This window comes from Octodon degus, unplaced genomic scaffold (genome assembly GCF_000260255.1).
Source record: "Octodon degus isolate 3935 unplaced genomic scaffold, OctDeg1.0 scaffold00050, whole genome shotgun sequence".
Classification (NCBI taxonomy): domain Eukaryota; kingdom Metazoa; phylum Chordata; class Mammalia; order Rodentia; family Octodontidae; genus Octodon; species Octodon degus.
In genome coordinates this window covers 3437363-3449769 of record NW_004524626.1, presented here as the reverse complement: position 1 = coordinate 3449769, position 12407 = coordinate 3437363, and the positions used below count along the sequence as shown (strand labels likewise).

Genomic DNA, 12407 nt, shown 5'->3' with positions numbered 1-12407 from the left:
TGGACAGACAGCGCGCGGCGGCGCGACCCTCGCCCGGCCGTCCTGCCCCGCACACGCCCAGCGGGCGCCGCGCGGCCCCGTGCAGACACGTTAGGGGCTGACAGCAGAAGAGCCGCCGAGGCGCGCGCAGTAGGACAGCAGGCCTGCGGCGGGGACTTGCAGAGTGGCCGAAAGGCCAGACCAGAAAGTCCAGAGAAGGAGTTCTCTTTCTGAGATTAAAGGCTATTTACATGTCCCTGTTGGTAGAGCCCCCCCCCCCCCCGTGTAAAAATGCCACCAAGGGAGCGGCGACAGGTGGAGGGAAATTCATAATGAGAGGCTCTTTTATTTTTGGCTCTCCGTACTATCAAAGCCATTATCCGGACAGCTCTTGGTGGCTGTGCGATTAATTAGTGAAGACCTCGGCCGTAATAGACAGGTGCACATTATCCCTGTCCATTCAGCTCCACACCCACTTTGGCAAACTATCCAGCAGATGGGTACCAGAGTTAGAGTTTTCTTTTAATCCTAGGAGATCTTTGAGAGGGTAGTGCACTTGGTTAGTTTTGTTTCTGTTTCCTCCAACTTTTGAGAATGAAAACTTCCTGTTTTCAGTGCCACACTGGATGAACAGCTCATAATATAAGCATACTACATTGGCTTGAAAAGCTAGGTAGCTTTTTGGCCCCTCTTCTCCAGCCCTCTACCTATTCACAACCACCTGACCTGGCAGGCGTGGATAGGACCTGCTGCCACTGCAGTAGAAATCTAGCACTTTTGTGTGCGAGATACAGCTAACAATGTGGATGCATTGATTTGTGTCAATTTTGAGTAAGTTTTCTTTTACTGCTAGTCACCATATGCTAGTTAGGTATTAGGAGTCCTCTCACTCAAATTTGTTTTTGTGATGTTAGAAATTTGATGACTGCAGTGCCATTGTCCTAAAGGTAAACCTAGAGTCCTGCTTCCTGTTATGACTGTACTTTTTAGCTTTTGATAAGCTTGGAATACTAACTTTCATATTTAGATTGTGTGTCGCATCTTATCAAGATCTGTCATCAGCAGGCAGAAGAGAATGTCAGATGCGACCTGGTGAGTCAGCGTAGCAATCTGGGACTGTTTGCAAAGCCTCCTCCAAAGTGGAGTCATCGGGCTCTGGAGGTACTCGAGTGCTTGGAGTGTGAAACCCTGCACCTGGGGTGTGTGCTTGCCCACACTGAGCGGCAAGAACTAGAGCCAAAGACTCCTTGGAAAACCAAAGGGCCTCCTCCCAGGAGCATTTGAGCTATCCCCGCGTTGGGGCGGAGGCAAGCAATGCCAGGTGCACTGCCTTTCACGCTGAGCTAGACATCTGTGTCGAGCCACGTGGCAAGTCTTCAGAAGTAAAGAGGACTTTAGAGCTTATGGAAAGTGAGGAGTGAGGCTGTGTACGCCTCAGGCAAGGTACAGCGGGTACGGTTGGAGTACACGTATTTAGTATCACTTCCTTTACAAACTATAGAAAGTAAAAGAAAGAATTACACACCACACACAGAAAGGCGAAACTTGACAATGCTGTGTGCTGACTTTGAGCACTAGCGGATCTGGCGCTGTTACACTGAGAATTTTACATGTCTTAGCTCGTGTTGTTTTCCATCTGTTGAATGGGGCAGATACAGTTACTTTGTCTCCCCCAGCCCCACAGCAAGCCACAGCGTCTCTGGTCAGGATAAGTCTCTAAAACTTCGTTTGCATATCAAAAGTCAGTTGATAACCTTTTTTTTTTTTTTTTACTGTGACAAAATAAGGATGTATTTTATAATCAGTGGTTTTAGATCCAGGGAATTACAGTATTGTTTACATTGTAAAGATAAGGCTGTAGAGGTTAAGCCACATAAGGAGAAGCAGGTGACTGAGGAGGAGTAGCAGGATCTGGTCCGCCTGTCTTGTGCCTTTATGTTATAGGCCACCTTTCTCAGCCTCTGAGACAGTTTCAGTGTGTGGATTCCAGGGAAGAACAGGTGTAAAACAATTTCGAAACACCAATTCATCCTCTTGTGGTACTAGCCAAGAGTTTTCCTATTCTTTTTCTAGCCAAGAAGTAATTTAATAAAACTGCAAAATCTGACCTGGGCCTAGTTTTGTTATTGTTACCTGTGTTTTGTTTTTCTTATTCTTCTTAAACTCTAGGCTCACAATCTAAACACCCTGTTGCCTTTTATGCCACTCAGAGATAAGTGATTTTCCTCTGCCTGAAATGACCTCTCAGCTTGAAAGACAATACAGTTTTCCCTGTGGGCCTGGTTCAGATGTCATTGTCAGAGAAAGTAGGAGTTAGCTCAGTTCTGCCACAGCACCTTGTATCTCTTTATCCTTTTGTATTGTAGCAATTGGTAACTGGGTCCTCCACACCAGCTATTCACTTCCTAAGGAATCTTCATCCAAATTTTAAAAGTAAAGGGTGTTGTTTTGTTTTTTTTTTTCTGCATTGTTACTTTCACATACTATAACTGAATGACATTTTAAAAATTATTCTACTGGTTTTTTTTTTTTCCTAAATTTTGTCAGTCTCTTCTGTTCTTGACTCATAAAATGTGTGTTAATAGTGATTGAAGATTTAACACATCATTTTTGTGACAAGAGGCCAGTGTGGTAGCCTTAAAGATAATTCCCACCTGGGAATTTCATCAATTTTTATCTTTTTTTTTTGCGGAACCGGGGATTGAACTCAGGCCCTTGCGCTTGCCAGGGAAGCGCTTATTCTACTGAGCCATCTCCCCAGCCCCCAATTTTTATCAATTTTAAATTGATAAATTTTAAATTGATAAATTTTATCAATTTTAAGTTGATAAATTATTTTTGTTGAAATTGAATTCCTTTTTGTCATCGAGAATACTAAGTATGCTCTGTGATAACTATTATTGGTTGTTTTGGAGAAGAATAAACAGAACAGAATGTGGTGGCACATACCTAGAACCATACTCGGGAAGCTGAGGCAGGAAGATTGCTGTGCGTTTGAGGCTACCCTGTGCGACATAGTGAGTTCAAGGCCAGCGTGAACTACATAATGAGATCCTCGCTCTCAAAAAGAAAAAAATCAATACAAAGTTAAAAGCTTTAGGAATTTAAGAAGTAGCTATAGGTCTGTGAGCTTTTCATTTTCTTTAACTAGAGATTATGATAGATTAAATTACTTGTAGAGATGTAATCTTAGCTTGTCTAAAAAAATAGATAAATGGTGTTTTTCAACCCAAACTAAAATATACCTTGCTGAATTTTAGGCAAATGAGTTCCCCACAGACCTTATTATACGCTTCATGGTCTGGTCTTTTTCTGGTTCAATGGGATCAAGATAGCTAACATGAACAGTTCACTGTGTTTACAATACAACACCACGGTGTCTTAATGTTATAGGCAATGACTCATGTGAATACCTCCTCTCAAGTGGCAGATTTCTTGGAGAAAAAGTTTGGCAACCTCACAGTTGTATGATGCATAAATACAAAATCAGGTAAGAGTTCTTCATCTTGTTTGTTTTGTTTCTCTAGCGGAGAGATGGTGGTAAAGCAGGGCGCAGTGCTTTTCTTCCGTGTGTCACCTGGAGACCCTTGATTTAGGGTTGGTCTGGGGCCGATTCCAAGTGAAGATTCCTGTGCTAAAGCTTTACTTACGCAAAGAGCTTTATTTCAGCCCTGCTGAAGGTAACCCCCAAGCAGAGGACTGTTGCTTTGCACCCTGGATACCTGCCTGATGGATTTATTCTGGGCTCCTGTATGTAAAGCAGTTAGTGCAGTTAGCACGCGGCTTAAATGCTTACTGACTGTGGCTGTTACTAGTGAGTAGTTAGTTGCTAATAAGTACTTGGGCTGGTAGATTAAACAAACCTGGACGCTACTTTTTTTTTTTTTTTTTTTTTTTTTTTTTTTTTTTTGGTAGCAGGAATCAAAGTCAAAACTACACTTGCCAGGCAGGCTCTGTGCTACTGCGCTGTATCGCCAGCCCTGTTAGCCACCTACTTCTAAAAGCGTGTGTAGCAGGTGCCCACCCCCGCCCCGCCCCCGCAGACTGTGTGCTTTGAAATGGTAAAATGTTGACTTTTTACTTATTTTAAAGAATGTTTCTGTGTTGATTTCAGTGAAGCAAAGAACTGCCTTGTACATAAGCATATTGCATTTATTGGAGATTCCAGAATTCGCCAATTGTTTTATTCTTTTGTAAAAATAATTAACCCCCAGTTCAAAGAAGAAGGAAATAAGGTAAGTCCCGGTCCCCGCCCCTTTCTGCCAAATGCTGGTTTAGAGGTTCATCGTCTGAATAGTTCTGGGGAGAATGTGCCTCTCTGATCTAATAGTAGGAACTATAAAAGTTTTACTTTGATTGTTTGGAAAATTGAGAAGACCAGGATGATTTACTATAATGGGAAAGTAAAAGATGTGAGGAGAAAGTATTGGCAAGCAGTTTATGGAGTTAAATGTTTAGTTTTCCAGAGCAGTAATTCATTGTTTACCATGGAAATCTTCTAAGAATTCCTTCAAAAGAAAAAATAAAATACTCCTTTTCTCTTACTATCTCACCAAATTTCTTTTCAATCTCTTTATTTCAGATAGACTTGTGATGTTTTAGCGCGAATAATCCTGCTTTTTCACCCCACCAGTTGCCATAATTCTCCGTATTATTATATAATCAACTCAAGTATCTTCTTAATGACACTATACATTGAGTGGCTGTAATGTAATTTGATATAACCTTAATTTTTACTTATTTTTCAGTATAATTGGATACTTCCATTTATATCTTTGTGTGAGAACTTTGTTTTTAAAATTATTTCTTCAGGATGGAATTTGTACAATGCAGATATTGGGTTAATAAATTTAAACATTTAGAAATTATATTTCCAAACTGTTTCAATTTATGTTCTTATTAGCAATATATTTTTGTACCTAATTTTTTTTGCACCCTTTCTGCAAGTGGGTGATCACACTGTGGATTAAAATAGCAATACTATAAATTTATATTTTAATGGAAAGCATCTCACTTAAAAAATATATCTGTCTTTGAACACTAACAGGGACTATTTCTATATGCTAACTAGTGTTTTGTTTTTTGTTTTGTTTTGTTTTTTTGCGGAACCAGGGATTGAACTCAGGCCCTTGCACTTGCCAGGGAAGTGCTTATTCCACTGAGCCATCTCCCCGGCCCCTAGTTCATTATTTTGAATGAATTATTTCATCCTTCTATTCCTCCAGGTTTTTGGGTTTTTTTCCCCCCCAGTGCTCGGAATCGAACTTGGGACCTTGGACTTGCAAGGCAGGCATTTATGCCTGCTGAACTGTTCTATGGTTTTCAGTGATCTAATTTCTTATTGCTGTATTCAAATGTCATGTAAGTAGAAGTAGGGAATGGAAAGGGGAGAAAAGTGGAGTGTAGAGGAGGAATAAGAAATAGCTCATGGCTCTGTGGCCCGAGGCTGCCTGTGCACATCGGCTTGCCCCTGCTAAGCAGTGGCCCCCCAGGCGGTGATGATGGCGGCTCGCTACCCCCAGGAACTGATTCTGGTGGCTGTGGGGAGAGCAGGAAGCCATACCGCTAGCCTTTCATTGTATTTGGTAACTGTAACCTTATTTTCCACTAGGAATTATACACACAAAATTATATAGGTGAGTTAGAACAGTTTAGTGGCATGGAGTTACCACAACTTAACGAAAAAACTTATCAAGAAAACGTTTAAAAAGTGAGAGCGTTCTGACTTCAAGGAACAGTCAGTATGAGCAGGCCTAGAATCTTGTAAGTTTCTGGAACTTAGACTAAGGCATGTGACAGCGGTTGAGGGAGCTATGAAGGCATAGTCTACAAAGGCGCATGCAGCGTGGTGCACTTTTTCTGAACCCTAGTTAGTTTTCCAGCTTTATCTTCTAGCGATGCCCAGTTACCCAAATTACCAAACAGGATAGATACATTTTAATTTATATGCATTTTTTAAAAGTAGGAAAGATAGCGTGTCCCAGTTGTAAGGAAGTAGTTATCAAGAAAATGTTTCATTCAAACTGCTAGGGGAGCATGTGCTAAATTATATATGTTCTCTTATCTCTGAAAATGTCAAGAGCAGATATTTTCTATTTATATCATCACTTTTGAAAAGTGCATTTGTTATGCCTATGCCTATGATAGTCTGGCGTATTGTGGGAATGTTTGGGTAGAATAGAATGGAGGATAATTCTTTGAGTTAGTTGCCTTTTTCTATTGTGGCAATTTTTTTAAAAAGAGACTTTATAGGTGGTTGTTGTCAAACCATACTTTGTGGAGGATTAGTTCTGTGGAAGCTCCAGTCAGATGTTCAAACGGAGCTGGGTAGCACCTCTCCCTCGTGTGGTTTTAATTTAGGTGAGGATATTATGTTTGCGAAGTTTTGCAGTAAAGTACTGTATTGCGTCTAGCCATGGGGCAGGATAGATACTCTGGAGGCCCCTTCTGTTTCAAGCCAATTAGAGTCTAGACTTTAAAAAATATTGTTGGTATATTTCTAAACTTTTGAGAAAATGGGAGATACTCCTCAAAAAATGAAGTATGAGGCAGCCCTGGAGATGAGTGCCGGGCTGAGGGGCAGGGCGGGGCTTTGCGTCACCTGGAGGCAGATGCTAGGAGCTTTGGGTCGGCAGTGTTCTCAGTGGCAGCACTGGAAGCTACAGGACCGTTCTGAGAGGTGCGTGTCGCTTTGTGTCACTGCGAGGAGTCCAGAGGTTGCGGCCATGGGCAGAGCATGTGCCGGAGAAAGTGGCTCCTCTTCTGGCCAGGAAGCAGATGGAGACCAGAGAGTGGTACTGACCACGCTGTTGCTCTCAGGAGCGTGTTCTGTGACCCTGTGGCCTGAGACTTTCCTTAGGCCTCACCTCCTCAAATTCCTCCAACTTCCCAGGAGTACTTACCTGGGACCAACCTTTAACACAGGAGCCTTTGCGAGCTGTCACACCCAAGCTGGAGCAGCAAGTTTCAGCCTATAAACATGTACCTAGGAGAGAATTTCTCTGTTGGGTGTGTGTGTGTGTGTGTGTGTGTGTGTGTGAGAGAGAGAGAGAGAGAGAGAGAGAGAGACTCACCAGGGAGCAAACTCAGGACCTTGCCCTTGCCAGGCAGGTGCCCATGCCACTGAGCTATATCCCTGGCCTGTTCCTGAAATATAGGGCATTTTCACAAAAGCTATAAAGTTTACTACCAAATAGATTTACATTAGAAAGTTTCTGATGGCTGCATGTCAGCAAGAAGGTAAATATTCAGAAAAATCTCTGAAATATAACAAATAATGATAAATAGGTATATAAATCAAAACAGCTGTGTAAAATATTGTCTTGGACTAGGGAGCTAGCTCCTGCCTGGCAAGTGCAAGGACCTGGGTTTGATCCCTGGTACCGCACACATGCTGTGCTGGCCCTGGAGGATCTCTATGAGTCCCAGCTGTGTAGTGAGACTTTGTAACAACCACATACCTGAAAACAACAAAAAAATTATGATACAAATAAAGTGCCACATATATATTTTATACACTTGTATATAACATGTGCATATTTCTCAATCATTTATATGTATATATAAAAGGCTCTTTTTACATATGCATGGGGGAAATTATATGTAGGGGGATTAGAAATCAAAAAGCAAAATTGTAGCAACATTTATAATAAAAACAAAGCTAAAGCTAAGCACAGATTTTCAGATTGCTTTAAAAAAAGATCTACCTCAGCTGAGTTCAGTGGTGTAGGCCTGTAAGTCTAGCACTGGAGGTTGAGGCCAGGCTGGGCTATATAGTGAGTTCAAGGCCAGCCTGAGCTACATCATGAGAGCATCTCACAGACAGACTATATACTTAAAACAGAAAAACATGAAAAGACTTTAATTTTAAAAAGGTAGACCACTACCATTGCAACACAAAATAGGTTTTAAGACAGAATTATTTTCTGGGATATAAAAAGCTGCTTCCTAGTGAAAAAAAAGTCAGGTCACTAATATTACAAATTTTTAGACATCTAATAAAGTAACTTTAAAAACAGCGAAAATTTAACTGCAAGAAGTTACCACACTATCATAAGAAAAATTTCTCAGTGTTCTCTCACTGAATGATAGAATAAGCAGGCAAAACTAGTAAAAATATAACCTATTAACATGTTTGATTTTATAAACTTTTAGCTTAATAATTTAGAGATCATACTTTAAACAATCAGTTTTTAAAGCATACATGGAACATTTTTTGACCACATAAGTATGTCTAAACAGTATCACAGAACTGGTATCCTTCTTTTGCTTTTAGGTAATTTACTGTATTTTGGTATGTCCATAGTAAATGTGAGATATGTCCATAGTAAATGTGAGATATATTTTCATTAAAATCAGGAAAAAGGCAGTTGTGTTCATTATTGCTGCGTCTGTTCAGCACTGCATTAGAAGTCCTATCTGAAGGGGCATAATGATGTAACTGAAAAGAAAACGGAGCCCGGAGTGGTAGCCTGTGCCTGGAATCCTAGCACTTGGGAGGCTGAAGCAGGAGGATTAGTTTGAGTTCAAGGCCAACCTGACACTGTACCCAAAATACTAGCTCAGCAGTCTGTATTATACAATTATCTATAAAGAAAAGCCCAGAGAATCTCTAACAGCCTTTCTAGAAGGAATACATTTTTATAAGGTAGCGGAATATAAGATGAAAATGCAAACATAGTTCTAATACTTCAATAAAGCCATTAAAAATTAATTGTATATCTCAATGCCAGTGGAGATCTAAACTGTTTTAGAATATATCCTGTGAGCCAGATGTGGTGGTGCACACTTGTAATCCCAGCATCCTGGGGCTGAGGGAGGAGGATCATTGAGTTCAAGGCCAGCCTGGGCTAGAAAGAGAGCTCAAGGCCAGCCTGAACTGCGTAATGAGACCCTGTCTCCAAAAAACAAAATAAATAAAGTAAGATATTTTGAAATAGAATATATCATGTGAAGGTGAATATTTCATGTAGTATATGGAACTATTACTAGGGAAACTCCTACACTAAGAGACACAAAGTAGGTAACTGCTTAGAATCTATATTGTGGTGTATTATGCCAACTGATCTAGACGATAAGAGTAATACATATGTTTGATACATTAATAAATTGATCAAAGAATGTTTTAGATTAAATGAGACTGAAGAAACTTGAGAACTAATTGGATTATAAATTATAATAGAAAATATAGAAAATATTTTTCTATAGAAAATACTGGAAAACAGGAAATTTGAATATGGGCTATATATTAAATGAGATCAATAAATATTTCATACTTGGAATTACAGTAGTGTGGTTATTTAGGAGAATGTCTATAATCTTAGGAGATATGTAACTATTTAAGAATGAAATGTTAGGTTACCTGCAATACACTTTTGCATAGTTCAAGAAAGGACAAAATGTACATTTAAATGTATAGAGGGAAAAAAAGCAAGAGAGAAAGGGACAAAGATGGTATAAAAATGTGAACAGTTGGTAAAGTGTTTTAGATATTAATTTGTCAACTTTATTATAAGCTTGAAATTTTTCAAAATGAATAGGAAAAAAGTCAACCCTGTTGTTTAAGGATATACATGGTAAGAATTACATAAGAAGAAAAAATTCCAAGCAAAATATAAACAAAATTCAAAATAGTGTTTTGGATGAAGCCAGGAGGAAAAGAAGGATAGGACCACACAGGTCGTTCAGTGTGTTGTTAGTGCTCTGGTTTATGTCATGGATTCAGACATGTTTACTTTTTGCTATTTTTTGTGAATTTTGTATATGTGAATTTTTTATATATCAGATGTTATATTGAAATAATGAAGCCGGGTATACTGGCACACACCTGTAATCCCAGCAGTGGGGAGGCTGAGTAGGTATTGTTGCAAGTTAGAGACTAGCCTGGGCTACAAAGTGAGCTCAAGACCAGCCTGAACTGCGTAAGGAGACCCTATCTCAAAAAGACCAAAAAAAAAAAAAGGGCTAGCCAGATAGCTTAGCGGACTAAAGCGCCTGCTTAGGCAGAGCACAGCCACCAGGATTCAACTCCCAGCATGCTGTACCTGTGCACAGAGACTGCGACTGAGACTGGGCATGTTGGCGCATGCCTATAATCCCAGCATTTGGAAGGCTGAAAGCAGGAGGATCATTGCAAGTCCAATCTGTGTAGTGAGACCCTGTACTAAAATACAAAGAAAAAAGAAAAAAGATAATGAAAAATCCAAAATATTAAAAAAATAAATAATGAAATGAAAGAGCTAAATTAAACTATGCAAAAAAGTAAAAATATAAAGTACATGATACTGTATATTATTTATCAGAGGACAAATTTTAAAAAGACAGAAAATGGGAAAGGAAGAACACTTCTGTCATGTGGTTTCAGAATTTCCCACATGTGATAAGGAAACTTCAGATGACAAAACTTACACTCCCTTAAAATATTCCCGAGATTCCTTTGGAGAGGTGATGCCTTAGGAGAACCAACAGAAATCTAGAAAGTTAGCATATTGATAAAAGCAAACTAGATTTCATTGGTATTTATGTGTAACTATGTCCTGTGTGGTTAATCAGCATAACTTTAGTTTTATTTATTTTTTTTGGTACCAAGAATCGAACTCAGGACCTTGTACTTACCAGGCAGGTGCTTATGACACTGAGCCATATCCCCGGCTATAACTTTACTTTTAGAACCACAATTAGACTTTTTTTTTGTATGTTTTGTAGCCCACGCTGGCCTCGAACCCGCAGTGATCTTCCTGCCTCAGCCTTTGAGTGCTGGGATTACAGGTGTGCACCACCACGCCCTGCCGCAATTAGCTTCTTATTGATTACTGATACTTCTGCTTCTCCCAGGCTTTCTAACTCTGAAAGAATCTTCATTCTTTATGTGGAACACTTACAGTCTCTGAATTTTAACTTTTCTACAAATAGACTGTGCACTGTGACTTCAAAGTGAGAGCTGCTGTAGGCTAGGGTCATAACACCCATCTCTGCTCAGTCAGAGCCAGTACCAGTGTTTTGGTAAGGTGCAGAAAGTCTTTCTACCACAACAAACCACTCCACAACGTGAACAGACGGAATTTCTCCCTTCGTGCTCCGTGTTCTAGACAGGCCGGCAGGAGGCTTTGCCTCAGTCATCAGGGGTTCCCATCTTCAGAGCTGCTGCCAGCTGCTTGGGACCTTTAGCTTTCTCGGTCTCTATATCAGGTGTGACAGAAACGAGAGAATTGCCCTGGGAGGTTCCGCCTGGAAGCCACCCACCTCACCTCTGTGTTGCCTAGGACCAGGCCCACAGCCCTGCCTATGTGGAAGGAGCTCGGGGATGTAGGGAAGAAGCCCGTCTCTGCCGTGGGTAGTAATTCTCGGAAGCATGGCAAGTTTAGCAGAAAGATAATTGTACAGGCATGCTCCTCTGCGTGCTTGTTTGTAGTTCAGGTGTTGTCTTTGAGACATATGTTGGATGCTGAAAGTCTTACAAGCAACTTTCTTTTAATTTTTTTCCTCTTATTTTCCCTCCCTCCTCTGGATTGAATGTATGGGTAGTTGAGATATAGTGCATAAAAATCAACACAAGCAGTTAAAGGGAGACTTAGTGACAAAAGTTTACTCTGTTTCTCTGTTTTCTCCTTTATTATCTTAGCATGAAAATATTCCTTTTGAAGACAAGAGTGCATCAGTTAAAGTGGTAAGTTCACGTGGAAGTAAAATAAGTGTAATGTTTAAGTCACATTCATTTGCAAATGTGTTTGTAGTTGAGATAATGCTGTGTATACACTAACCCGACTTCAGTGTGTTCTTAAGAGTATCTACAGATAATTAGAGTGGAGCAAATGTTTATGTAAGTGGTTTTATGTAATAAAATAGGGAATTTGGCTTCCCAAATTTTTATCCAGGAAAAAATAACCTTGTATGGCAATTTGAGACCAATCTATATCCAGGATTAATGTCTATAAAATAATGCATGCAGATTTTCTGAATTCACACTCCAGTGAGTGTTCAGCGGGGATCAAGACAGAAAATGTATTTGACATAGTGGAATCTGGTCATTCTTGTCCCTGCATGCACATACAAGGGGATAAGGATGGGAGGAACGAGAAGGTGGAGCAGCAGGAGTGGACAGAGCAAAGAGCTACGAATGGCTTTCTTTTTTTCTTTTTCTTTTTCTTTTTTTTTCTTTTTTGTATTTTAGGGAAAGGTTTACAGGGTATTCAGGGTCTCACTACTAGATCGGACTCGTAATGATGCCCTGTTTACAGGATTACAGGCACATGCCACCATGCCCAGTCTCAATTGCTGTCTCAGCATGCCCGGGGGCAGGGCCAGCACAGCAGGCCCCGGGGATCGAACTCCTGACCCCTATACAGGAGTTCGATCTGTACAGGGGAATTGGTTTTCTGCTTTAAAGAAGTAATGCTTTGACCAAGGCTTCAAGGATGGGTAGAACTGGC

The 12407-nt window shown here is 40.3% G+C and overlaps 1 protein-coding gene across 1 annotated transcript in view; it reads left to right on the top strand.

Moving 5' to 3' along the window:
- Positions 1-3376: 3376 nt before the first annotated feature.
- Positions 3377-12407, top strand: part of Casd1 (CAS1 domain containing 1) — a 41207-nt gene continuing 32176 nt past the window's right edge. Inside the window, exons 1-3 of the mRNA XM_012515099.1 lie at positions 3377-3469; positions 4094-4214; positions 11600-11644. Of these exons, the coding sequence (XP_012370553.1) occupies positions 3447-3469; positions 4094-4214; positions 11600-11644 (189 nt within the window). The 5' untranslated portion in view covers positions 3377-3446. The remainder of the gene's footprint in view (positions 3470-4093; positions 4215-11599; positions 11645-12407) is intronic.